This window comes from Heteronotia binoei, chromosome 4 (assembly GCF_032191835.1).
Source record: "Heteronotia binoei isolate CCM8104 ecotype False Entrance Well chromosome 4, APGP_CSIRO_Hbin_v1, whole genome shotgun sequence".
Lineage (NCBI taxonomy): Eukaryota > Metazoa > Chordata > Lepidosauria > Squamata > Gekkonidae > Heteronotia > Heteronotia binoei.
Window position 1 is genome coordinate 167863779 of NC_083226.1, and position 26301 is coordinate 167890079.

The 26301-nt window shown below is 47.0% G+C and overlaps 2 protein-coding genes across 2 annotated transcripts in view; both read left to right on the forward strand.

The window, feature by feature from the left end:
* RPL17 (ribosomal protein L17) overlaps positions 1-26301 on the forward strand; it is a 456550-nt gene that overhangs the window by 370858 nt on the left and 59391 nt on the right. The gene's annotated exons all lie outside the window — the stretch shown is intronic.
* Positions 1-26301, forward strand: part of DYM (dymeclin) — a 421761-nt gene that overhangs the window by 320995 nt on the left and 74465 nt on the right. Inside the window, exon 16 of the mRNA XM_060236187.1 lies at positions 22244-22426. Within this exon, the coding sequence (XP_060092170.1) occupies positions 22244-22426 (183 nt within the window). The remainder of the gene's footprint in view (positions 1-22243; positions 22427-26301) is intronic.

The following is a 26301-nucleotide window of genomic DNA, read 5'->3' on the forward strand; positions in this document are numbered from 1 at the left end:
CACCATGGGGCTACCTAATCTTAAATAGGTACACGCATGGCCCGTCCCGACATGGCTCGGCCCCTCAAGGTCTCATTTATGTCACATCCAACTCTCATAACAAATGAGTTCGACACCCCTGCATTAGCAGGTGCTCTCATTAGAAGACAGGGTCTCTCATTGACGCATTGGGTTGCCAGCAGCCTCTGGGGAGGACCTGGAGATCTCCTGGAATTACAACTGGTCTCCAGACAAGAGAGATCAGTTCCCCCAGAAGAGACGGGTGCTTTGCAGGGGGAACTCTGTGGCATTATACCCTGCTGAGCTCTCATTCCTGGCCAAACTCTGTCTTCCCAAGGCTCCATCCTCCCAAAATCTCCAGGAATTTTCCAACCCAGAGTTGCCAGCCCTACCCTTGGCATCTGCGGGTGTTGAGGCGTTGCATCCAAAGAGTAGCGCTTTGGTCTTCATTCTTTCTCCCAGTTTATACAATGAATGTCCAGTTCTCCTACACACAACACAGCAAACCTAGGTACACTTGTTTCATTCTCTACTTGCCAGCTCAGGAATCCAGTCGTCTTTCAGTAAAATTGCAAAATGAAAACCAGAGCCGACTTCCTTGATGTCTGGTAGCAATTTCTGAAATCTTTACACACTTCCCCGCTACCCAGGAAATACAGTTTGACATTCCACATTCGTCGGTTTTTTTAAAGGCAGAGTAGCCTGCTGGAGAGGCAGGTGAGCGTAGAAGTTGTGCAACCTGAAAGAAGAGGGCGAATGTGAGATGGAAAAAATGTGTGAGTCCTTACATCAAGGAAAGCAAAAACCCTTCTAAGCTCTGAGGGCTGCTTCTTATCTTCCTCCTTTTCACAGCCCCCCCCCCCATTTTCTTCTTTCTTAGCGTCCAGTGGTTTTACTGAATTGGGGAAGTGGGGGAGGAGGTCGCTAAGCAAGCGACATACGATCGCTGGCCATCGCATGTGGGTTATGATCAGTGTTCCCTCTAAGCTGAGTTAGTGTGAGCTAGCTGAGCTCACAGTTTTTTAACCTCCGGCTCACACATTTTTGCCTTAGCTCAGGAAAAATGCCCCCAAAGCAAACTAATCTATGCGGTAGCTCACAACTTTTTAGGGGAGGGACAGTGGCGGCTCAGTGGTAGAGCATCTGCTTGGTAAGCAGAAGGTCCCAGGTTCAATCCCCGGCATCTTCAACTAAAAAGGGGCCAGGCAAGTAGGCGTGAAAAACCTCAGCTTGAGACCCTGGAGAGCCACTGCCAGTCTGAGTAGATAATACTGACTTTGATGCACCACGAGGGTCTAATTCAATAGAAGGCAGCTTCATATATCTCCATATGTTCATATGGCAGTAGCTCATGAAGTAGAATCACAGGATCCCCAGCTTAGAGGGAGTATTGGTCATGATCAGAGCTTTTTTTTTTTTAGCAGGAACTCCTTTGCCTATTAGGCCACACACCTCTGATGCAGCCAGTCCTCCAAGAGCTTACGGGGCTCTTCGTACAGGGCCTACTGTAAGCTCCAGTAGGATTGGCTGCATCAGGGGGTGTGGCCTAATAGGCAAAGGAGGTCCTGCTAGAATTCCTGACAGGGCTCTTCTCATAGGGCCTACTGTAAGCTCCAGGAGGATTGGCTACATCAGGAGGGTGTGGCCTAATATGCAAAGGAGGTCCTGCTAGAATTCCTTACAGGGCTCTTCTCATAGGGCCTACTGTAAGCTCCAGGAGGATTGGCTACATCAGGAGGGTGTGGCCTAATATGCAAAGGAGGTCCTGCTAGAATTCCTTACAGGGCTCTTCTCATAGGGCCTACTGTAAGCTCCAGGAGGATTGGCTACATCAGGAGGGTGTGGCCTAATATGCAAAGGAGGTCCTGCTAGAATTCCTTACAGGGCTCTTCTCACAGGGCCTACTGTAAGCTCCAGGAGGATTGGCTACATCAGGAGGGTGTGGCCTAATATGCAAAGGAGGTCCTGCTAGAATTCCTTACAGGGCTCTTCTCACAGGGCCTACTGTAAGCTCCAGGAGGATTGGCTACATCAGGAGGGTGTGGCCTAATATGCAAAGGAGGTCCTGCTAGAATTCCTTACAGGGCTCTTCTCACAGGGCCTACTGTAAGCTCCAGGAGGATTGGCTACATCAGGAGGGTGTGGCCTAATAGGCAAAGGAGGTCCTGCTAGAATTCCTTACAGGGCTCTTCTCACAGGGCCTACTGGAAGCTCCAGGAGGATTGGCTACATCAGGGGTGTGTGGCCTAATAGGCAAAGGAGGTCCTGCTAGAATTCCTTACAGGGCTCTTCTCATAGGGCCTACTGTAAGCTTCAGGAGGATTGGCTGCATCAGGGGTGTGTGGCCTAATAGGCAAAGGAGTTCCTGCTACAAAAAAAAAGCCCTGGTAATGATCCATTTTTCTGTACCCTTTAGGTCACTTCCTGTTCTCTCGCAGTTTATAGTTCGTACTTCAGTACATTTCTACACAGGGTAAATGGGACATCGATTACATGAAGTTGCAATATAAACAATCTATACATGCACTTGTATGTGACTCAGAGACAACACTGCCATAGTAGATCGATTGTACTGGTTACAGTGGGTAGGCCAGGATGCTTTTGTGTTTTGCTACACAATGACTACAGTAACCTCAGTCATCTCTGAAGGTGGTGGACCAGATATAGGTTAAGTTCCTCATACTCCCAAGCCTAACGTGTAAAAACTGGCCCGGGGAAAGGGAGGGTGGATTAGTCATGGAAGCCTTTGGTGTTTTTCATAGGGAGGACTTCCTCGCCTTGTCAGGCCGTTGTACTTGGGAGGAGCAAGGTGGTAAGAATGTGGGACTAGTATCTGGGAAACCCAGGGTCAGATCTTTGCCATGGGCCATTCCTTCTCGTTCATTCTAACTTCACCTCACAGTTAGGTGAAGTTGTGAGGCAGAGAGGATGGTGTTGTGCAGGGGTGGAATTCTAGCAGGAGCCTCCTGGCGTCTTAAGCCGCACCCCTCTGATGTAGCCAATCCTCCAAGAGCTTACAAAAAAGAGCCTTGTAAGCTCTTGGAGGATTGGCTACACCAGGGGGTGTGGACTAATGTGCAAAGGAGCTCCTGCTAGAATTTCACCCCTGGTGTTATGTAATCTTCTGTAGGTGCCCACTGAGGGGTAAAACGAGGTATATAACTATCCAATTAAAATGTCATTGCTTTACACAGGACTTAGACCTGTTTATCAGCCATCTGCTTTGTTTCCCTCACCCCTTCCCTCTGTGTGTGTGTGTGTGCGTGCGTGTGTGTGTGTGTAAGGGGAATACCATGAGCCTCAGTCGCTCTTGCCAGCGCACTGTCAGACCCCGGGAAAGTCAAGAAGTGTTCGTTTTCAGTTTCCCACACTGTTCTTTCAGCTTGTGTTCCAGAGTCAGAGAGCAACTCATGTTACGTTGCCCTGGGAAAAAAGTGGGGAGAAAAAAAAAAACTTAATTGGATTTTCCTGAAATACAAAGTCCTTTTTTTTTTTTTTTAACAAAATAAAACATACTCATCGTCTCTCTTTCCTCTTGACTCTTGCTTATTGTAGTCTGCTAATTAAGGTTCTTCAAAAATCTTAGCCTTGAGTTGTTGCTTTTAACTTCAGGGGGGAGAAGAGTCATGCCCAGGCTGACAGGATTTCTTTTGAGTGCAATTAAGTGGCTCCAGCATGTTTCAGTGTTTTGCGCAGGAGGTAGTTGAGGCTGTTTTGCTGTCTTGCTGACGCACACTCACCTTCCCCCCCCCCTTTTTCTGACATTTTTGAAAGCATGATTTGGGAAAAGAGGGGAAGGCCCTCACCTGACTGCCTTTCGTGTTTCATTTTCAGATGCATTCTTCTGCCCCCCTCCCTTTCCACTTGTTTCTGCTTTTCATCAGTTTTATAACTATCTGAACGGCCGTCAGCAACACTACCAGACTTAGAGGGTCTTTGAACCATGATCCCCGTGCTCCCACACTTCTGTTCCACAGTCTTCTTCGTTCTTACGAAGGTTTTCTGATCCTTTTATGTCTCAGCCAACTCCCACCTCTCTTGATGCCACTGCCGTGCTGGCTAACATATCACAGTGGGTCTTGCGAAGAATTCATAACATCAGAAGAGCCCTGCCACATCAGACCAATGGTCCATTTAGTCCAGCATCCTGTCTCACACAGCGGCCAACCAGTTCCTCTGGACAGATAAGAACAGGGCAGAGAGACCAAGGCCTCCATAAGAACATCAGAAGAGCCCCACTGGATCAGACCAGTGGTCCATCTAGTCCAGCATCCTGTCTCACACAGCAGCCAACCAGTTCCTCTGGACAGACAAGAACAGGGCAGAGTGGCCAAGGCCTCCATAAGAACATCAGAAGAGCCCCACTGGATCAGACAATGGTCCATCTAGTCCAGCATCCTGTCTCACACAGCAGCCAACCAGTTCCTCTGGACAGACAAGAACAGGGCAGAGTGGCCAAGGCCTCCATAAGAACATCAGAAGAGCCCCACTGGATCAGACAATGGTCCATCTAGTCCAGCATCCTGTCTCACACAGCAGCCAACCAGTTCCTCTGGACAGACAAGAACAGGGCAGAGAGGCCAAGGCCTCCATAAGAACATCAGAAGAGCCCCACTGGATCAGACAATGGTCCATCTAGTCCAGCATCCTGTCTCACACAGCAGCCAACCAGTTCCTCTGGACAGACAAGAACAGGGCAGAGAGGCCAAGGCCTCCATAAGAACATCAGAAGAGCCCCACTGGATCAGACAATGGTCCATCTAGTCCAGCATCCTGTCTCACACAGCAGCCAACCAGTTCCTCTAGACAGACAAGAACAGGGTAAAGAGACCAAGGCCTCCATAAGAACATAAGAAGAGCCCTGCTGGATCAGACCAGTGGTCCATTTAGTCTAGCTTCCTGTCTCACACGGTGGCCAACCAGTTCCTCTGGAGGGCCAACAGCAGGGCATAGAGGCCGAGGCCTATGTAAGAAGAGCCCTGCTGGATCAGACCAATGGTCCATCTAGTCCAGCTTCCTGTATCACACAGTGGCCAACCAGTTCCTCTAGAGGTCCAACACCGAGACATAGAGGCCAAGGCCTAACATAAGGGCATGAGAAGAGCTCCACTGGATCAGACCAATGGTCCATTTAGTTCCAGCACCCTGTCTCACACAGCAGCCAACCAGTCCTCTGGGGCATCAGAGGGCTAGCAGTGTGTCTAAGCTGCTGCATGCACCCCTCAGTTGATCTGATGCCGCAGAAGTTAGGACCTGGAGATCTCCTGAAATTACAACTGCTCTGCAGGGTAGCTGAAGAAGTGAGCAGCAACTCATAAAAGCTCATACCCTGCCACAAATTTTTCTCAGTCTTTAATGGACCCCAATTATTAGTAAACTATCCTTTGAAAGTCTGGATTGGGCTTAAATTAAAAATAAAACCGGCAGATTCTCTCACAGCTGGACATGTGCCCTCAGGACATATTTGAGGTTTTAATTCCAAGCAAATAAACATTTTTTTCCTCCTTTCTCTCACAACCACGTGGATTCTCACAACTTTATTCTCTGAGCAGTTGGAGTTTCTGTGAACATTCCGTGCTGTAAACTGGCTTTAACCAATCAGTGCCAGAGACATAACCGCCTATGAATTAGAAAGGTGCCCATTATGAATCGCACCTATAAATTCACTAGGTTGGTTAAGCAGTCTCTTACCCTTAGCTCGCCATCTGCGATATATGGAGTATTCACCTGCATTACTAGGTTGTTGGAAGGATTACAGCAAAAATTATTCAGGTGTGGTAGCCATGTTGGCCTGAGGCAGCAGAACAAAGTTTGAGTTTCAGCGGCACCTGGGAAACCAGCAAAATTTTATTCTGGGTATAAGCTCTCATATGCATGCATTGTTGTTGTTCAGTCGCAGTCGAGTCCGACTCGTTGCGACCCCATGGACCAAGTCACTCCAGGCCCTCCTGTCTTCCACTATCCCCCGAAGTCTGCTCAGATTCATGTTAGTTACATCAGTGATGCTGTCCAGCCATCTCCTCTTGTGCCGTCCCCTTCTTCTTTGGCCTTCTGTCTTTCCCAGCATCGGGATCTTCTCCAGGGAGTGCTCCCTTCTCCTTCGGTGGCCGAAGTATTTGAGTTTCAGCTTCAGCATGCATATGAAAGCTTATACCTAGAATTAAACTTCGTTGGCCTTAAAGATGTCACTGGACTCAGACAATAATAATAATAATAATAATAACTTTTTATTTGTATCCCGCCCTCCCCGCACAAGCAGGCTCAGGGCGGCTCACAACATATAAATGTAAATACAACATAAATGTAATACAATATAGTAAAATCATATAAACAATAAAATCATCTTAAATCAGTATACAGTTACATTAAAATTGACATTATGTGAACCACTCTGAACAATTGAAAACACTGGGTGAATGATAAAACGCTGTTATTACAAGCATCTTACGATGCAGATTTTCCAGTTCATATTTGGGAAGAAAATACAAGCGACACCCAGAACTGTATCAGCACAGATATCAAATTCCTTTTCCAGAGTGGCAAATATGGCTATAAAGGAAATGACATTTCAGAACTGTTCTTATATCCTTCCTTTAGGGAAACCGTGGCTGGAAAAAAAAAAACCCAGATTTTTTTTTCTGCATCCCTTTAAAGCTTGGCCAGCCTTCGCTTCCACCCCATGAGACAGGAAGGTGAACGGCATCATCTTTTGTGTTTATCAGACTTGGCGACAAACTTTTTATCTAACGTCCAGGGGAATAAACTTTAAAAATAAGCGGGGATGTAAAAAAAAGCGACAAGACTTAATCTAAAATGATTGTTGCAAGCGCCAGCTATGTTACAAGAACTCTCTCTTGACTTTTCCTTCCTGTTTGTATTTTTCCCCAGTCTAACGAGAGGAGCTTGGAGGGGAAGGTGCGTTATGTGAACCTGCACGTCTAGAGGCAGTCAGCCTCTGAACAGCGGTGCCAGGAGGCAATATCAGAGAAGGCCTCGGCCTCTGTACCGTATCCGTTGGCCCTTCAGAATAACTTGCTGGCTCCTGTGTGAGAGAGGATGCTGGATTAGATGGACCACTGGTCCGATCCAGCAAGTTTGTTCTCATGAAGGCTACACCCTCTACGTGCACTTAAGGGTCCTCCTGAGGAACTGATTGGCCACTGCGTGATGTTGGTCCGGATGGACCACTGGTGTGATCCAGCAGAGTGTTGTTGTGAAGGCCCTGGCTTCTCTGCCCTGTTGTTGGCCCTCCAGATGAACTGGTTGGCCGCTGTGTGAGACAGGACGCGCGGGACTAGCAGTATCACTAGTCTGATCCAACAGGACTGTCCTAGTGATCTTACGTACGTGGAGAAGAGGTTTTTTTATATCAATATATTTGATATGTTCAGATGTCAGAAATGGTGACAAAGCGAGACAGCGCTAAAGGCAAGAGCGTACATGCCATTGATTTCTCATCTGTAAGCACACCTGAGTTTAAACCGTGTCAACAGATATTGTAGTTTTGCTTCTCATGCGATGCCATTTCTGTTTCAATTATGTGTTTCAGTCGCAGTGATTTGAGTGGTTTCAGGAAGTAGCCATGTTGGCCTGTAGTAGAACAGCATGATTTGCATCCAGTAGCACTAGAGTGAGGTTGTTAACAACCGGATTGTTGCAGGTCATGAATTCATAGGGTCGCCCTAAGTTGGAAGTGACTTGATGGCACTTCACACGCTCACACAGAGCATTGTCGGGGTATAAATTTTTGAGAGTCAAAGTTCCCTTAGACAGGCACCATCAAGGAGTTTTGACTCTCAAGAGCTCATACTCCCAAAATCTTGCTGGTCTCTAAGGAACTAGGGGGCTCACATCTAATTAATTTGAATGGCTATCCCTTGCTGTATACACTGAAAATGTTGCACTGTTCAAGTTGTGATTTAGGGAAAATCTCTCTCTTTCTCTCTCTCTCTCTCTCTCTCTTTCTCTCTCTCTCACTACACCAGTTTGGTATAGTGGTTGAATGCGTGGACTTTTATCTGGGAGAACTGGGTTTGATTCCCCACTCCTCCACTTGCACCTGCTGGAATGGCCTTGGGTCAGCCATAGCTCTGGCAGAGGTTGTCCTTGAAAGGGCAGCTGCTGTGAGAGCCCTCTCAGCCCCACCCACCTCACAGGGTGTCTGTTGTGGGGGAGGAAGGGAAAGGAGATTGTGAGCCGCTCTGAGACTCTTCGGAGTGGAGGGCGGGATATAAACCCAATATCTTCATCTACCTCACAGGGTGTCTGTTGTGGGGGAGGAAGGTAAAGGAGAATGTGAGCCGCTCTGAGACTCTTCGGAGTGGAGGGCGGGATATAAATCCAATATCTTCATCTACCTCACAGGGTGTCTGTTGTGGGGGAGGAAGGTAAAGGAGATTGTGAGGCGCTCTGAGACTCTTCGGAGTGGAGGGCGGGATATAAATCCAATATCTTCATCTACCTCACAGGGTGTCTGTTGTGGGGGAGGAAGATAAAGGAGATTGTGAGCCGCTCTGAGATTTGGAATGGAGGGCGGGATATAAATCCAATAGCATCATCTTCTTCTTCTTCTCTCTCTCTTTCTGTATCTATCTGTCGGCCTCTCCCCCCCCCCCCCCCACACACACACATTTTCAACTTCCGGGGTGAGAAAAGTTTGCATTAAAGAAGTCCATTCCTGCTCTTGTATTCTCAGTGCCCTGGATCGCATCCCTTATCAGAGCACCATTCTCTAGAATTTCAAAGACAAAGTGAGCTTCATTTCAGATTTTATTTACCCAGCCTCCTTAAACGAGTTGTATAATTCATTAGTAAAAAGCCCTTCAATGGCGGCTTTCAGCAGCGCTGGAAGCATACAGGTGGCTTTTTAGTGCCAAAAAGGAAATGCAGAATTGAACGGTTCCTGTGCTCACTGCCGATCACACGTAGGCTGGACTCTAGAAGCTGCAGTAAGAGATTTTAAAAGCAGTAGAGCTCTCTGCTGTAGATGGGGCCCATAAACTATTTATTGTTTCAGAAACTATTGAACAATCATAATTTAAAACTGCACGGTTTTATCTGGTGTCCTCCCCTCAAAATATTGACTGTGACATTAAAGCACAGGAGCATTCTATACTGGGAACAGAGAGATTGAGAATTCAGATATATATTATTTCCACAGTCTTTGCTCAGTTAAGTATATGTACCTTCGGGGCTTTTTCTTTAGCAGGAATGCAGTTCCGACTGACATGGTGTTGAGGGTGTGGCCTGTTATGCGAATGAATTCCTGCTGTGCTTTCTCTACCAAAAAAAAAGCCCTGTGTGCCTTATTTTAGCGTTTTTGGTGGGTTTTTTGACAAGTGATTAATGTTTTTCATGTGTGTGTTTGTTAAGTGCCATCTAGTCTGTGGCCCCAGAAGGTAGACCCAGAACCAATGGGTTGAAATGAAATCAAAAGAGTCTCTGGCTCAACAGTATAAACAGATGTTTTTATAAATTGTTTTTATGTTTTATGTTTTTATTGTTGTTTTATTTTATTTGGTCACACAATGTAATTGTGTCAGATTTGTGAGCCACCCTGAGCCTGCCTCGGCGGGGAGGGCGGGATATAAATCAAATAAACAAACATTAGGAAGAACTTCCTGACCGTTAGAGCGGTTCCTCAGTGGAACAGGCTTCCTCGGGAGATGGTGGGCTCTCCTTCCTTGGAGGTTTTTCAACAGAGGCTGGATGGCCATCTGACAGCAATGAGGATCCTGTGAATTTAGGGGGAGGTGTTTGTGAGTTTAGAGCGGTTCCTCAGTGGAACAGACTTCCTCGGGAGGTGGTGGGCTCTCCTTCCTTGGAGGTTTTTAAACAGAGGCTAGATGGCCATCTGACAGCAGTGAAGATCCTGTGAATTTAGGGGGAGGTGTCTGTGAGTTTAGAGCGGTTCCTCAGTGGAACAGGCTTCCTCGAGAGGTGGTGGGCTCTCCTTCCTTGGAGGTTTTTAAACAGAGGCTAGATGGCCATCTGACAGCAGTGAAGATCCTGTGAATTTAGGGGGAGGTGTTTGTGAGTTTCCTGCATTGTGCAGGGGGCTGGACTAGATGACCCTGGAGGTCCCGTCCAACTCTATGATTCTTGTCACTTCCAACTTATGGCAACCCTATTAATTAATGACCTCCAGAATGTCCTCTCGTTAACCGCCTTGCTCAGGTCTTGCAAACAGAGGGCCCTTGTGACCTTGACTAAGTCAGTCCATCTTCTGTTGGGTCTTCCTCCTTTCCCGCTGCCTTCAGCTTTCCCTAGCAGCACTGTCTTTTCCAGTGACTCTTGTCTTCTCTTAATGTGACCAAAGTACACCAGTCTCAGTCTGGTCATTTTAGCTAGGGAGAGTTCAGGCTCGATTGGATCTAGAACCACTTGCTTGTCTTTTTGGCAGTCCACAGAATGCTTAAAAACTCTCCTTCAATGCTACATTTCAGTTGAATCAACTTTCTTCCTGTCTGCTTTTTTTCCCCCCCATTGTCCAACTTTCACACCCATACATAGTAATTATCTCGATTGTGGTCACCAGCCACACATCCTTATACATAAGAATCTCTTCTGCCTCTTTCGTGGCTGCCTTTTCTAGTCTCCGTCTCCTTCTGATTTCTTGGTTGCAGTCTTCCATTTAGTTCAGGGGTGTCGAACTTGTGGCCCAGGGGCTGAATCAGGGCCCCGGAGCAACAAGGTACCATTAAGAGCATCTCAGAACAAAGAAAATAACTACTGGTCATAATCCTAAACCCTGACCTAGGTGGCCCAGGCTAGCCTAATCTCATCAGATGTCTGAAGCTAAAAGCAAGATTCACCCAGGTTAGTCTTTGAATGGGGGACCACCAAGGAAGTCCAGGTTTGCTAGGCAAAGGCAGACAATGGCAGACCACCTCTGTTCACTTCTTGCCTTGAAAACCCTATGGCAGGGGTGTCAAACATGCAATCTGGGGGCGGAATCAGGCCTCCGGAGGGCTCCTATCAGGCCTCTGAGCAACTGGCTGTCTTTTGCTTCCCTCTTCCTCTCTCTTCCTTCTTTCTGCATCCCAGCTTACTTTACCAGGCTTCCTCAATCACACAGGCGCTACAGAGGAAAACCTCTGTTTTTTTTCCATTGGTTGATGCACCTCCCCTGGGGAGGAAGTGGGGAGAGGGAGAGCTTGCTTTGCCAGGCTGTCTCACTCACACAGCAGAGCTTCTGAGCCAAGCATCTCTTCCTTCTGTTGGGCTGGGGAGGGAGGGAAAGAGGCAGAGATTCTTTTGCCCAGTTCCCTTGATCCTACAGGAGAAATAGAAAGAAAGCATGTAGAAAGAAAGAGAGAGAGAGAAACAACCTCTGTGTCCTTTATAAAGTTTGTATCTCTGCTTCCTGGCATCACATTTTATGACGCACATGGCCTGGCCTGACAAGGTCTCATGTCAGATCTGGCCTTCATAACAAATGAGTTCAACACCCCTATTTTAGTTGATGATGGAGCCAAGAAATAGAAAATCTTGGGAAAAATCTCGATCTGATCTAGAGCCCACTTGTTCGTCTTGCTGGTGGTCCACAGTATTGTAAAACTTCTCCAACAAGAAGAAGAAGATATTGGATTTATATCCCGCCCTCCACTCCGAAGAGTCTCAGAGCGGCTCACAATCTCCTTCCCCTTCCTCCCCCACAACAGACACCCTGTGAGGTAGATGAAGATATTGGATTTATATCCCGCCCTCCACTCTGAAGAGTCTCAGAGCGGCTCACAATCTCCTTCCCCTTCCTCCCCCACAACAGACACCCTGTGAGGTAGATGAAGATATTGGATTTATATCCCGCCCTCCACTCCGAAGAGTCTCAGAGCGGCTCACAATCTCCTTCCCCTTCCTCCCCCACAACAGACACCCTGTGAGGTAAATGAAGATATTGGATTTATATCCCGCCCTCCACTCTGAAGAGTCTCAGAGCGGCTCACAATCTCCTTTCCCTTCCTCCCCCACAACAGACACCCTGTGAGGTAGATGAAGATATTGGATTTCTATCCCGCCCTCCACTCTGAAGAGTCTCAGAGCGGCTCACAATCTCCTTTACCTTTCCCCCCAACAACAGACACCCTGTGAGGTAGGTGGGGCTGAGAGAGCTCTCCCAGAAGCTGCCCTTTCAAGGACAGCTCTGCGAGAGCTATGGCTGACCCAAGGCCATTCCAGCAGCTGCAAGTGGAGGAGTGGGGAATCAAACCTGGTTCTCCCAGATAAGAGTCCGCACACTTAACCACTACACCAAACTGGCTCTCATTTCAACACATTTCAAATGAATCAACTTTCTTCCTGCCAGCTTTTTTTGTATTTTTATTTCTTTAAATCCTTTATTCTTTTTACTGCTTCACAGTTGCCTTGCGGATTTATGCTTTCTCATGAACCGGGGTTGCCGCATTAAAGTTCTTCATAAAAAATCGCAAAGAAATGCACTGTTATACCGTAGCATTAACACTCACCTCTTTTTTTTTTTTTTTTAAAGAGGCTAGGTGAACTTGTAAATGATTGAACACACTATTTATAAACAGTAGATATTTCGCGGTTCCATTAAACTCTCTCTGAATGAGATCAGACTTGAAACCCTTTCCTGAAGAAATACATGTACACTCCGGGTATGATTGAATCCGTTGACTGCAGTCCAAGGAAGAGGCAAGCATCCTGAAGCCCATTCATCTCTATGGATGTACGAGCAATTTTACTCTGTGCTGGATTGCAGCCACCGAACTTGGCAAAAGTAAATAGCTGACTTTTCCAGCTTATGGCCTTGCGTTGTGATTCCCCACCCCCACCCCCAAAGAAGGCAGAACTGAGCATTTGTATACAACTTCACCTTTGTCCTTTTTTTTTGTTTCATTCATTCATGCATTACCTCTCTTTAGTGTGATTGACTGATGTATCGGAAGTAATGAATCTGTTTATGGAGTATTCACGGTTTCCTTTTTTTAGCAGAAAAGCTTTCCTATAAACTGACTAGGCATGAGTCAGGGGGAAAGTACCGACGCTTAGAGAAGTTTTATTCATAATTACTGGGAACGCAAAGCTTGCAGTAGAATTAATATGTGAACTTTTCTCCCCACCCCCACTCGGACTTATAAACACAACATAAAGTCTTTTAGCTTTATTTTGAAGAAGAAGATATTGGATTTATATCCCACCCTCCAGTCAGAGTCTCAGAGCAGCTCACAATCTCCTTTATCTTCCTCCCCCACAACAGACACCCTGTGAGGTGGGTGGGGCTGAGAGGGCTCTCACAGCAGCTGCCCTTCCAAGGACAACCTCTGCCAGACCTATGGCTGACCCAAGAACATTCCAGCAGCTGCAAGTGGAGGAGCGGGGAATCAAACCCGGTTCTCCCAGATAAGAGTCCGCACACTTAACCACTGCACCAAACTGGCTCTCTGTTTTGCTGTTTTTGTGTGCGGTTGGCCCAAATTTGTGCTCGTGTGCAGTTTGCCCAAATTGCCAGTGTAAACAAGTACCTGGCAAAGGAGTGTTTGAGTTACTGATCCAGCCAATGAAACCACTTTGGGTTGCCAACCTCCAGGTGGCACCTGGAGATTTTCCGCTATTGCTCTCCAGACAATGAAGTTCAGTTCTGCTGGATAAAATGGTTACTTTGGAGTGGTGGACTCTATGGCATTATGCCCTACTGAGATTCTTCACCTCCCTGAACCCTGTACTCCCCAGGATCCACCTCCAAAATCTCCACAAATTTCCCAGCCTAGAGCTGGCCACCCTAAGACTGGCAAATGTACACCCACCCACTCCTGCTCCACCCTAGCTGCAATTGGAAGTGGCTTGTAGTATATTCTTGAAGATGTTTTCTTCTATCTCTGCTTAGGTCAGAGATTCATATGTGGTCTTTACAAAAAACCTAACTTTTCTATGGCTGACATCCACGTTTTCCAATGGAGAAGTAGAAGAGAACTTCAAGCAGTGTTCCCTCCTCCTCCTCTTCTTCCTCTTCTTCTTCGTCTTCACCTGGCTCAATACTTGGCCCCACCTGCCTCCTTGGCCTCCCTCCCTCTGAACACCAGACCCCGATTTGACTTCAGCCCTAATACAATGCCTTTCTCTCACACAGCGGCTGCTTGTATCAGCCAGCAGTGCCCTGCCATCAATGTCCCAGGCCATCAGTGTCCCAGGCCATCAGTGTCCCTGGCCATCAGTGTCCCAGGCCATCAGTGTGCCTGGCCATCAGTGTCCCTGGCCATCAGTGTCCCTGGCCATCAGTGTCCCAGGCCATCAGTGTCCCTGGCCATCAGTGTCCCAGGCCATCAGTGTCCCAGGCCATCAGTGTGCCTGGCCATCAGTGTCCCTGGCCATCAGTGTCCCAGGCCATCAGTGTCCCAGGCCATCAGTGTCCCTGGCCATCAGTGTCCCTGGCCATCAGCGTCCCAGGCCATCAGCGTGCCTGGCCATCAGCGTCCCTGGCCATCAGCGTCCCAGGCCATCAGCGTCCCAGGCCATCAGTGTGCCTGGCCATCAGTGTCCCTGGCCATCAGTGTCCCTGGCCATCAGTGTCCCTGGCCATCAGTGTTCCAGGCCATCAGTGTCCCAGGCCATCAGTGTCCCTGGCCATCAGTGTCCCAGGCCATCAGTGTCCCAGGCCATCAGTGTCCCAGGCCATCTGTGTCTCTGGCCATCAGTGTCCCAGGCCATCAATGTCCCAGACCATCAGTGTCCCTGGCCATCAGTGTCCCAGGCCATCAGTGTCCCAGGCCATCAGTGTCCCTGGCCATCAGTGTCCCAGGCCATCAGTGTCCCTGGCCATCAGTGTCCCAGGCCATCAGTGTCCCTGGCCATCAGTGTTCCCGGCTCTTGGTCTTATCTTCTCTCCTTCTCCTGCCATCATCTGACGTAGCAGAAGGACCCAGCTTCAATCCCCAGCATCTCTAGTTAAAAGGATCAGGTAGGAGGTGACGTGACAGACCTTTGCCTGAGACCCTGGAGAACTGCTGCCAGTCTGAGCAGACAATACTGACCTTGATGGACCAGTGGTCTGACTTGGTAGGGGGCAGTTTCAGTGTATGTTTACGTTTTGCCTCCTGAGCAAAAGTCGGAGGTTAATATATTTATTTGCACTATTCATGTGGTTGCAGAGTCCCAAGTGTGTGCATCTGTGTGCATGTGTCACTGTATGTGTGTATTTTATGGGACGGTCCAGAATTCTGTCAGAAGTCTAAACTATGCGATACAAAAATACCAGTCTAATTATATGCCTTTCCTCACGGATGGCAGCTGTTGTATCGAAGGGGAAAAGCTGCCGAAGCGATTTTGCATTTCGGCCATTGTCTTGGAGTGAGATGAATCCTTTGTCTCGTTTGTGTTGAAACTGGTGCACAAGTTATTCCACAGGGTGATAAAACTTTCTCGTTAGCTAAGAAATGTTTTTATAACCTCGTTTATGTCTGCCCTGACGCCACATCTAGCTGCAGAGATGCCTTCGCTTGGAATGGATGATGCAGAGCAGCAAAGTCTTTTATCATCTCTTAACCCTCTTTCTTCTTTCTTCCATCCATGTGGTCTGCTTGACTTTCGTTCCCTGTATTCCCTCCCCACCCGTCTAAAAAGCTCAACATTTAAGACGTATGCAAAACACTTGATGAAGCAGACAACGCAGAAACATGCAGAAAGACATTTCGCAAGTTAGACTGTACACTTCTCTTGTTTAGCCTGTCGTTAGATTATTATAACTGTACTACAGCTTTAAACCAAGTGAACAGATGAAGAAGAAACCTTTTTTGGAGGTTTTGAAACAGAGGCTAGATGGCCATCTGACAGTGTTGATCCTGAGAGGGAGAGCCGGACGGGTTGCATCAGTGCTTAGTTCTCATGGCCCTTTCTTACACGCCCAGAGAAATGCTGATCACCACTTTGGGGTCAGGCAGCAATTTCTCTCCAGGCCAGTTTGGCCCCAGGGATCCCCGCACACACACACACACACACCTTCTGGGCACGGAGCAGAAGTCACTGCGAGTGTGTGGGGGGAGATATTTGTTTTCCGCATTTTGCAGGGGGTTGGACTAGAGGACATTGGAAGTCCCTTGCAACTCTCTGATTCTAAAATGTTTGTTTGGCATGGCGCTGAGAATTCTTTAAGAGACCCCAGTCCCTACCAGTGTTCTCCCTAAGCCGTGGAGTCTTGTAAGCAAAAATTCTACTTCACGAGCTCCTGGCATTAAAGTTGTGAGCCGCTGCACAAATTAGTTTGCTCCAGGGCCATTTTTCCTGAGCTGAGACAAAAATGTGTGAGTTTGAGGCTAAAAAATTGTGAGCTAGCTCACACTAACTCAGCTTAGAGGGAACACTGGTCCCTACTTAGAACTATAGTTCCCAGAGTTCCTTGGGGAAATCGCCACTACCAACATAAACTGGTTTAAAAGTGATCGATTTGCCCCAAGTGGCTTAGCACAAGTTCCCTAGTTCCCTTATTCAAAGAGAAAGCATTGGGTATTTTTGCCTAGGTTTATGGCTAGAAAGAGGCTCAGTGTGGCTACTGAGTAAAAGGCATTTATATATGTAATTCTCAGGTGTGACCCTCATCTGTGGATGCCTAAATCTGCAGATCGGAATCACACTTACCCAAAACAGATTTTTCTGCAAACTCAGGCAATCCCCCAATTTTGCAGAAGAATCTGATTTTTTTAAAAAAAAAAATATATATATATATATATACTCAGAGAATGTAAATCCTCTCAAAAGTAAAAGAACATTCTCTGTGCGTAATTCTAGGAAGGAATGATGTAGGCAGAGCAACTAAGATTACAGAATAAGATTGCAGTAGTAGACAGAACTCAGTATTGTTCATCGCGATTGTGGAAGTGGGACATCGTGCAGGCATTTCATATAGTGAGGTGTCGAAATGGTATTCTTATACCTCGTTTAGAAGTCTACCACCTAAGAGTTGAAAGAGACTTTTATTGTATCAAGAAGTGCATTATATATTATATCTTCTCATCCCTCCTTCCCAGTTTGTTGTAGTGGTTAAGTGTGCGGACTCTTATCTGGGAGAACCGGGTTTGATTCCCCACTCCTCCGCTTGCACCTGCTGGAATGGCCTTGGGTCAGCCATAGCTCTGGCATAGGTTGTCCTTGAAAGGGTAGCTGCTGTGAGAGCCCTCTCCAGCCCCACCCACCTCACAGGGTGTCTGTTGTGGGGGAGGAAGGTAAAGGAGATTGTGAGCCGCTCTGAGACTCTTCGGAGTGGAGGGCGGGATATAAATCCAATATCTTCATCTACCTCACAGGGTGTCTGTTGTGGGGGAGGAAGGGAAAGGAGATTGTGAGCCGCTCTGAGACTCTTCGGAGTGGAGGGCGGGATAGAAATCCAATATCTTCATCTACCTCACAGGGTGTCTGTTGTGGGGGAGGAAGGGAAAGGAGATTGTGAGCCGCTCAGACTCTTTGGAGTAGAGGGTGGGATATAAATCCAATATCATCTTCTTCTTCCCTCTTTCCCCCCCTTTTTCCCTTCCCCCCTTCCCCCACTGTTTTTACCTCTGATTATATTCATAGTAAAATAAATTTAAACCCCAGCATACCAACAAATTCTGCATTCAACCCTTTTTTTGCTATGCGGTAAACCGCCATAAAAAGCTTGGGGTTCGGTTCTGGCTTAGCGGCTTGTAAAGAACAGTCTCTTGCTTCAGCAGTCAGCTGCTTAGATAGCGCGAACTTCGGCTGCAGCGTAAAGAAAGCAATCTAAAAGCGCATGACCGTGTCGACGGCCCCGGGTGCCTCAAAATAAGGATCGTAATTATTATTATTTTTAAAAAAAACCAAAAAACAACCTTAAATTGGTCTTTTAATCTGATTCATGAATCAGGGTGAGGCCAGATTCAGGATTTCTTTGTTTAAAACAAAAAAAACAAAAAAAAAAAAAGCCTGGAGTGGAGACAGACTTGTGCAAGCCGGCATAGCTCAGCCGCCTTCCCTCAGGTTGCACTCCAAGGCAGTCTGGGCTGGGCGGAACCCGTCCCTTGGGTCGCAGATGAGCAGCCATCCCTCAGCAGTAGAGCAGACAGCTTGCAAACAGAAGATCCCCAGTTCCAATTGCTTAACACTTCTGTTTGAAAGAGTTCAGGTAGCAGCAGGGTTGCCAGATCTGACTCCAAAAAAATCTGGGAATTTTGGGGGTGGAGCCATGTGACAAAGCATGATTGAACTCTGAAGGGAGTGCTGGCAATCGTGTTTAAAGGGACCGCACACCTTTTAAATGCCTTCCCTCCGTTTGGAGATAATGTAGGGTCGCGGCACCTCTCGAGGCTCATAGAATTGGACCCGCTGGTCCAGTCTTTTTGAAACTTGAGGAGAGACACTGGGTGCCATGCTGAAAATCTGGTGCCTCTGTCTCAAAAAACAGCCCCCTCCTCCAGAGCCCCAGATAACCAGAGATCAATTCTCCATTATACCCCAAGGAAATCAGTTTCCATAAAGCAGGGGTGGCCAACGGTAGCTCTCCAGATGTGTTTTGCCTACAACTCCCATTGGCTATGGCTCAGTAGAAGGGCCTCTGCTTGGCACACAGAAGGTCCCAGGTTCAATCCCCGGCATCTCCAGTTTAAAAGATCTGGCAGTAAGTGATGGGAAAAACCTCTGCCTGAGACCCTGGAGAGCTGCTTCTAGTCTGAGTAGACAAGACGGGCCTTGATGGACCAAGGATCTGGTTTAGTAGAAGGCAGTTTCTTGTATCTGTCCATAAGTGAATGTTTCACACATTAAGGCAACTTCATACAGTTTTAGAGAGCTCTTTCTAGGCTTGTCATCTTCCAGGTGAGGCCTGGAGTTCTCCTGGAATTACAGCTGACGCTCTGTGGCCAAACAGTGGCTCAGGAGCTACATGTGGCTCTTTCACACATATTGTGTGGCTCTTGAAGCCCCCCCCCCCCCACCCATTGGCCAACTTGAAGAAAGCATATTTTTTTTAGCCAGTTTGGCGTATCAGTTAAGTGCGTGGGCTCTTATTTTATTTATTTATTTATTTATTTTATTATTTATATCCCGCCCTTCCCAGCAAGTGGCTCAGGGCGGTTCTTATCTGGGAGAACTGGATTTGATTCCCCACTCCACCACTTGCAGCTTCTGGCGCAGCATTGGGTCAGCCATAGCTCTGGCAGAGGTTGTCCTTGAAAGGGCAACTTCTGGGAGAGCCCTCTCAGCCCCACCCACCTCACAGGGTGTCTGTTGTGGGGGGGGGAGAAGATTGTAAGCCACTCTGAGTCTCTGATTCAGAGAGAAGGGCGGGGTATAAATCTGCAATTCTTCTTCTAAATCACTTCGCCCAGCCAGCAGCTTGGAAAATGCATTTAAAGTTGCTTTTCTCCCATATCTCTCTCCCTCCCCGATCTATTTGCCTACCTGCCTGCTCTTAAACATCTGATATTTATGTCTTGTGGCTCTCAAACATCTGGCATTTTTTCTGGTTTGGCCACCCCTGCTCTAGACTAAGGATTAGTTCCCTCAGAGAAAATGGCTGCTTTGGAAGAGGCATCCCATCCCTGTTGAGGCCCCTGAATAAAACTTTCTTGGTCTAAAAGGTGGGACTTGACTCCTACTTTGTTCTACTGTATTGCTGTGTTTCCAGCTATATGGAGCATTTGCATGGTGTGGGGATGAAATCTATAAACTCCTGCCTGCAGCCTAAAGTGGTACCATCTGGGTGAAGTTTCAGCACTTAATTTTGCTGGTTATAGCAATGGAGCCCAGGGTACCTGTGCCAATCTGTGAGGCAAGAAACTCCAGCAAGAATCCTGCAGAATTCTGTACCGGGTGGGGGGTGGGGGGGTGGGGAGAGCCTTCAGGGGAATTTTCATCCAGAGACGGCACAATTGAAAACAACCTCAAGAACTCTCTTTCAAGAGAAAGATATTTTATCTGCTTATTTATAGATCTCCGCTGTGTCTCTCTGCAGTCTTTTAAGCAATAGGAAATAATAAAACCATGCAAATTCTTGTAGGGGTAATGTAACATCAATGGCCTGGAATACACGGGATTAAAAATGAAAAGAGGCACCTGGGCCATTTGCATATTTTCCAAAACAGTCTCGTTAGGCATGTCACTTAAATTTAACTCCATGCGTAGAAGGGGGCGAGCCGTGTCTGAGCGTACCAGGAACTCTGGAAAATGACAAGAGAGGTTCAGAGCTCGAAAACATAAAACAGACAGGAGTGTTTAATGTCTCTGGGGCAAAAAGGATAGTGGGACATGGAAGTTATCTTTCTTCTTTCCCCCCTAACCGCCCCCCCCCCCCCCAAATCTAAAACCTGTTCTGTAGGAACAATAAAAATAATACATTCATTTTCATCTTCAATAATTTAACTTGCAAGCTTTTCTGCCTTCAGGGAAGCCTTTCTACTTTAACCTGTCTGGCTGGGGAACCCCTGTGCACATCTTCCATGGAACTCCCCTGAGAGTTTCCACACAGGGGAGGGGTCCCCAACCCCTGGGTCGTGGACCAGTAAGAACATAAGAATATAAGAGAAGCCATGTTGGATCAGGCCAGTGGCCCATCCAGTCCAACACTCTTTGTCACACAGTGGCCAAAAAAAAAGAAGGTTCACAAGTGGGGCTAGAAGCCCTTCCACTTTGCTTCCCCCCCCCCCCCCGGCACCAAGAATACAGAGCATCACTGCCCCAGACAGTTCCAATAATATGCTGTGGCTAATAGCCACTGATGGACCACTGCTCCATATTTTTATCCAAACCCCCCTTGAAGTTGGCTATGCTTGTAGCCGCCACCATGTCCTGTGGCAGTGAATTCCACATGTTAATCACCCTTTGAGTGAAGAAGTACTTCCTTTTATCCATTCTAACCTGACTGCTCAGCAATTTTATCGAATGCCCACAAGTTTTTGTATTGTGAGAAAGGGAGAAAAGGACTTCTTTCTCTACTTTCTCCATCCCATGCATAATCTTGTAAACCTCTATCATGTCACCCCGCAGTCGACGTTTCTCCAAGCTAAAGAGCCCCAAGCGTTTTAACCTTTCTTCATAGGGAAAGTGTTCCAACCCTTTAATCATTCTAGTTGCCCATTTCTGGACTTTTTCCAATGCTATAATATCCTTTTTGAGGTGCGGTGACCAGAATTGTACACAGTATTCCAAATGAGACCGCACCAGTACTGGTCCGTGGCCTGTTAGCAACCGGTACCGTGAGTTGTATAATTATTCCATTATATATTACAATGTAGTAATAAGAAGAAGACGACATTGGATTTATATCCTGCCCTCCGCTCCGAATCTCAGAGTGACTCACAGTCTCCTTTACCTTCCTCCCCCCGCAACAGACACCCTGTGAGGTAGTTGGGGCTGAGAGAGCTCTCACAGAAGCTGCCCTTTCAAGGACAACCTCTGCCAGAGCTATGGCTGACCCAAGGCCATTCCAGCAGGTGCAAGTGGAGGAGTGGGGAATCAAACCCGGTTCTCCCAGATAAGAGTCCGCACACTTAACCATCACACCAAAATAAAGTGCAAAATTGTATCATCCCAAAACCATCCCCCCACCCCCGGTCCTTGGAAAAATTGTCTTCCACAAAACCAGTCCCTGGTGCCAAAAAGGTTGGGGACCGCCATTCTAGGGTGCATTCTCAGTTCACGTCAAGCCTCAGTATTGTCCCAAATGAACTGTGTGTGTTGCCATAAAACATACCCAACATCCCAGCAGCCACACACTGCAAATGGAAGATCGGTAAGGACAGGGAAACAGGTCTCCCATTGCCGATTTTATCATTTGGGGAAGCCTGCGGTGAATTTTCGAGGAGCTTGCAGCGTTTCCCAAAATGCCGCTCAAAAAGAAATGATTTAACTTTTCCAGCTGCCGGTATAAAAGGTGGTCCAAGACACGATGGCTTTAGCAAAAAGGAAAGAAAAATATAGCTGAATCTTGAACGTCCTCCTTGGAAATGATACCATCCAGGGCTTTTTTAGAAAAAGCCCAGCAGGAACTCATTTGCATGTTAAGTCACACCCACTAATGTCACCATTGTTTCACGGGAGCTTTTTGTAGGGAAAAAAGCCCAGCGGGAGCTCATTTGCATATTAGGCCACACCCCCTTGACACCAAACCAGCCGGAACTGAGTTCCTGTGCATTCCTGCTAAAAAAAAAAGGCTCTGGTGCCATCTGTGTTAGCTTGGCTTGGGTACATCATGATAGTCTCATAGAAGGAAGCTTGGAAAACAAATTGTTGGCATGCTGTATATTGTGCTTAGTTCGTTTTTTTTTTTGTGTCTTAAAAGGCGCAGGACCTGAACGTGATTGAAGAAGTCATTCGAATGATGCTGGAGATCATCAATTCCTGCTTGACCAACTCTTTACACCATAACCCTAACTTAGTGTACGCGCTGCTTTATAAGCGGGACCTCTTCGAGCAATTTCGAACTCACCCTTCTTTCCAAGATGTCATGCAGAATATAGATCTGGTAAGTAATATTTGGGTCTCTGCTAATTATCCAGTGCGGGGAGGCCATTCATATCATTTCTTGGATTTTGCACGGATGGGCGGGGGTTCTCAGCTCTGAGCAATAGTATTCAAGAGTAACGCAAGCACTTTTAGGTACCCCAAGAACATTTGTTACCAGGGGAAGGAATATACATCTTCTTTTATTTCTTTTGGTCAATAAATCACAATTGATTTTATGGTGATCTCTTTCGAGGCAAGGGAAATTCGGAGTTGGTTTGCCGTTGCCTGCCTCTGCACAGTGTCCCTGGACTCCCTCGGTGGTCTCTGTACTAACCTGGGCCAGCCCTGCTTAGCTTCCAAGATCTGATGAGATCAGGCTAGCCAGGTCAGGGCAAACGCTCTAAATCAGGGGTGTCAAACATGTGACCCAGGGGCCAAATCAGGCCCCCCGAAGGGCTCCTATCAGGCCCCAAGCAACTGACTGTCATCTGCTTCCTTCTCCATCTCTCTTGCTTCCTTCTGCATCACAGCTTGTTTTGCAAAGGATTGCTTAATCGCACAGGAGCTACAGAGCAAAATCTCTATTTTCTCCATTGGCTGAGGCTCCTCCCTTGGGGAGGAAGTGGGAAGAGGGAGAGCTTGCTTTGCCAGGCTCTCTCCATTGCACAGCAGAGCAACTGAGCCAAGTCTCTCTTCCTTCTATTAGCTGTGGCTCCTCCCTCTCCTGGTCCCCTGGGGAAGGAAGGAAAGAGCCAGAGCTTCCTTTGCCCAGTCCCCTGGATTCCACAGGAGAAATACAAAGAAAGCACCTTTAAGACCGAGTGCTAATGTTTTAAGTGTGTTTGTTTGTGTCTGTTATAAAGTTTATATCTCTGCTACCTAACCTTAAATAGGTACACACATGGCCTGGACCAACAAGGTCTCATTTATGTCAGATTCGGCCCTCATAACAAATGAGTTTGACACCCCTGCTTCTAAATTTTCCACCTTTGGAGGTTTTTCAACAGAGGCTAGATGGCCATCTGACAGCAATGCTGATTCTGTGAACTTAGGGGGAGGCATTTGTGAATTTCCTGCATTTGCAGGGGGTTGGACTAGATGATCCTGGAGGTCCCTTCCAACTCTATGATTCTAAATAATAATCATGTTCATCGCCAGACAGATCCATGATTATAATTTTTAAAGAGTGCTAGAGATCATGGATGTGCTCATAGGTGAAATACTTAGTCTCTGAGCTTCTTGGAGACAAAGCTCAGGAAAAATCTAGCACTTGATTGTAGCTAAGTACTGTGCCTTCCCACAAGGCATGGCAAATGTTACATGCAGAACATCCAGAAAGCTTGTCAAAATAGGGAAGCAGTCTTCTGCCTATACTTGTATCCAATGTTCCCTCTAAGCTGTGGAGTCTTATGAGCAGAAATTCTACTTTGTGAGCTACTAGCATTAAATCTGTGAGCTACTAGCATTAAATCTGTGAGCTACTGCATCAATTAGTTTGCTCTGGGCCATTTTTCCTGAGCTGAAACAAAAATGTGTGAGCCAGAGGCTAAAAAACTGTGAGCTAGCTCACACTAGCTCAGCTTAGAGGGAACACTGCTCGTATCAAAAGAAAAGCTTTCCATATTTGACCCTTCAATGCAAGCCTTGTATTAGGATCAGCGACTGGAGATGTCTCCATTTATCTTAGCTCCTCGACTGCTGTGGATGGTGTTTTAGCATTGTTTTAATTCAGCTATATTTTTTTATGATGTCGTCTGAATTCTGTTAAGTAGCATAGAGTCTGTTTAAAGAAATATACATGTTTCCTACCCCACTACAAAGCTCTTCTGGTAGATAAGATAAGAACCACTGTTGGTACCGTAACAACCCGCAGCCTGACATCTTGCTTATGTGGTGGAAGTGCAGTAGAACAGTGAAATATTGAAGGATGGTTTGTATAATGCTTTGTAAAGAAATTGGCCATGACATTTTAAATACACCAGGCTTATTTTTGTTAAATCATGTAGTTTTCCATTCCGGTGAATTTTCATGTGATGATAGTGGATGTCAAAACAGCTCCTAAACTAACTTTAGCCAAGGTATGGAAGCAGAAGAATGTATCAGTGAAAAGAAGTATTGTGGTTAATATAAAAGACTTTTATTTATATTTTATTTTATCTTATTCGATTTTTACCCCGCCCTTCCCGTAGGACAGGCTCAGGGCGGGTTACATCATAAAAACAATCAACAATAAAAACAATAAAAGACCAATTTAGATATATAACATCTAAAACTGCAGAATGACTAAAATGGCAGGTTCTGCCTCACAGACATGGCCTGTTTTCCAGGTCCAGTAGATCTTACAGCACTGGGATGGAACAAAGGGGGGAGGCTGGTAACAAATGACGCCCATTGCCTCAGCTGAAAGCCTGGCAAAAAAGCTCTGTTTTACAGGCCCTGCAGAACTGGAGCAGATCCCGCAAGGACCGGATCTCCGGGGGGAGCTCATTCCACCAGGCAGGGGCCAGAGCTGAAAAGGCCTTGGCCCTCCTTGAGGCCAGATGGACGTCTCTGGGGCTGGGTATCAGTAGAAAAGAGCGAGAGTCTAGTAGAACTTTGAAGACTAACAAAATTTGTGGCAGGACGTGAGCTTTCATGAAGAAGAAGAGACCATAGTTTTATACCCCGCCCTTCTCTCTGAATCAGAATCTCAGAGCAGCTCACAATCTCCTTTCCCTTCCTCCCCCACAACAGACACCCTGTGAGGTAGATGAAGATATTGGATTTATATCCCGCCCTCCACTCCGAAGAGTCTCAGAGCGGCTCACAATCTCCTTTCCCTTCCTCCCCCACAACAGACACCCTGTGAGGTAGATGAAGATATTGGATTTATATCCCGCCCTCCACTCCGAAGAGTCTCAGAGCGGCTCACAATCTCCTTTACCTTCCTCCCCCACAACAGACACCCTGTGAGGTAGGTGAAGATATTGGATTTATATCCCGCCCTCCACTCCGAAGAGTCTCAGAGCGGCTCACACTCTCCTTTCCCTTCCTCCCCCACAACAGACACCCTGTGAGGTAGATGAAGATATTGGATTTATATCCCGCCCTCCACTCCGAAGAGTCTCAGAGCGGCTCACAATCTCCTTTCCCTTCCTCCCCCACAACAGACACCCTGTGAGGTAGATGAAGATATTGGATTTATATCCCGCCCTCCACTCCGAAGAGTCTCAGAGCGGCTCACAATCTCCTTTCCCTTCCTCCCCCACAACAGACACCCTGTGAGGTGGGTGGGGCTGGAGAGGGCTCTCACAGCAGCTGCCCTTTCAAGGACAACTCCTGCGAGAGCTATGGCTGACCCAAGGCCATTCCAGCAGCTGCAAGTGGAGGAGTGGGGAATCAAACCCGGTTCTCCCAGATAAGACTCCGCACACTTAACCACTACACCAAACTTCTTCAGATACAGAGCAGTGAGCGGTGATTCATGGAAGCTCATGCCCTGCTGCATATTTAGTTAGTCTTTAAGTTGCTGTTGGACTCTTGCTCTTTTCTGCTGTTACAGACGGACGACGCAGCTGCTCATCTTGTTTTATTTATATAAATAATGCCTTCAGCATTAAAAAAAAAAATGAAGGTGTTGTTAGAATGGACTCGGTTGGAAATTTTCAGTTGAAGAGAAACAGTGTGAAGAATTCAGCCTTCATTAACTCATTATCTTTGAACATATTCTTTGTGATTAACACATGGAATTCACTGTCACCGGAGGTGGTGGCGTCTGCAAGCACAGACAGTTTCAAGAGGGAATTGGATAGACACCTGGAACAGAGATCCCTCAGTGGCTATTAGCCACAGCATATTGATGGAACTCTCTGTCTGGGGTGGTGATGCTCTGTATTCTTGGCGCTTGGGGGGGCA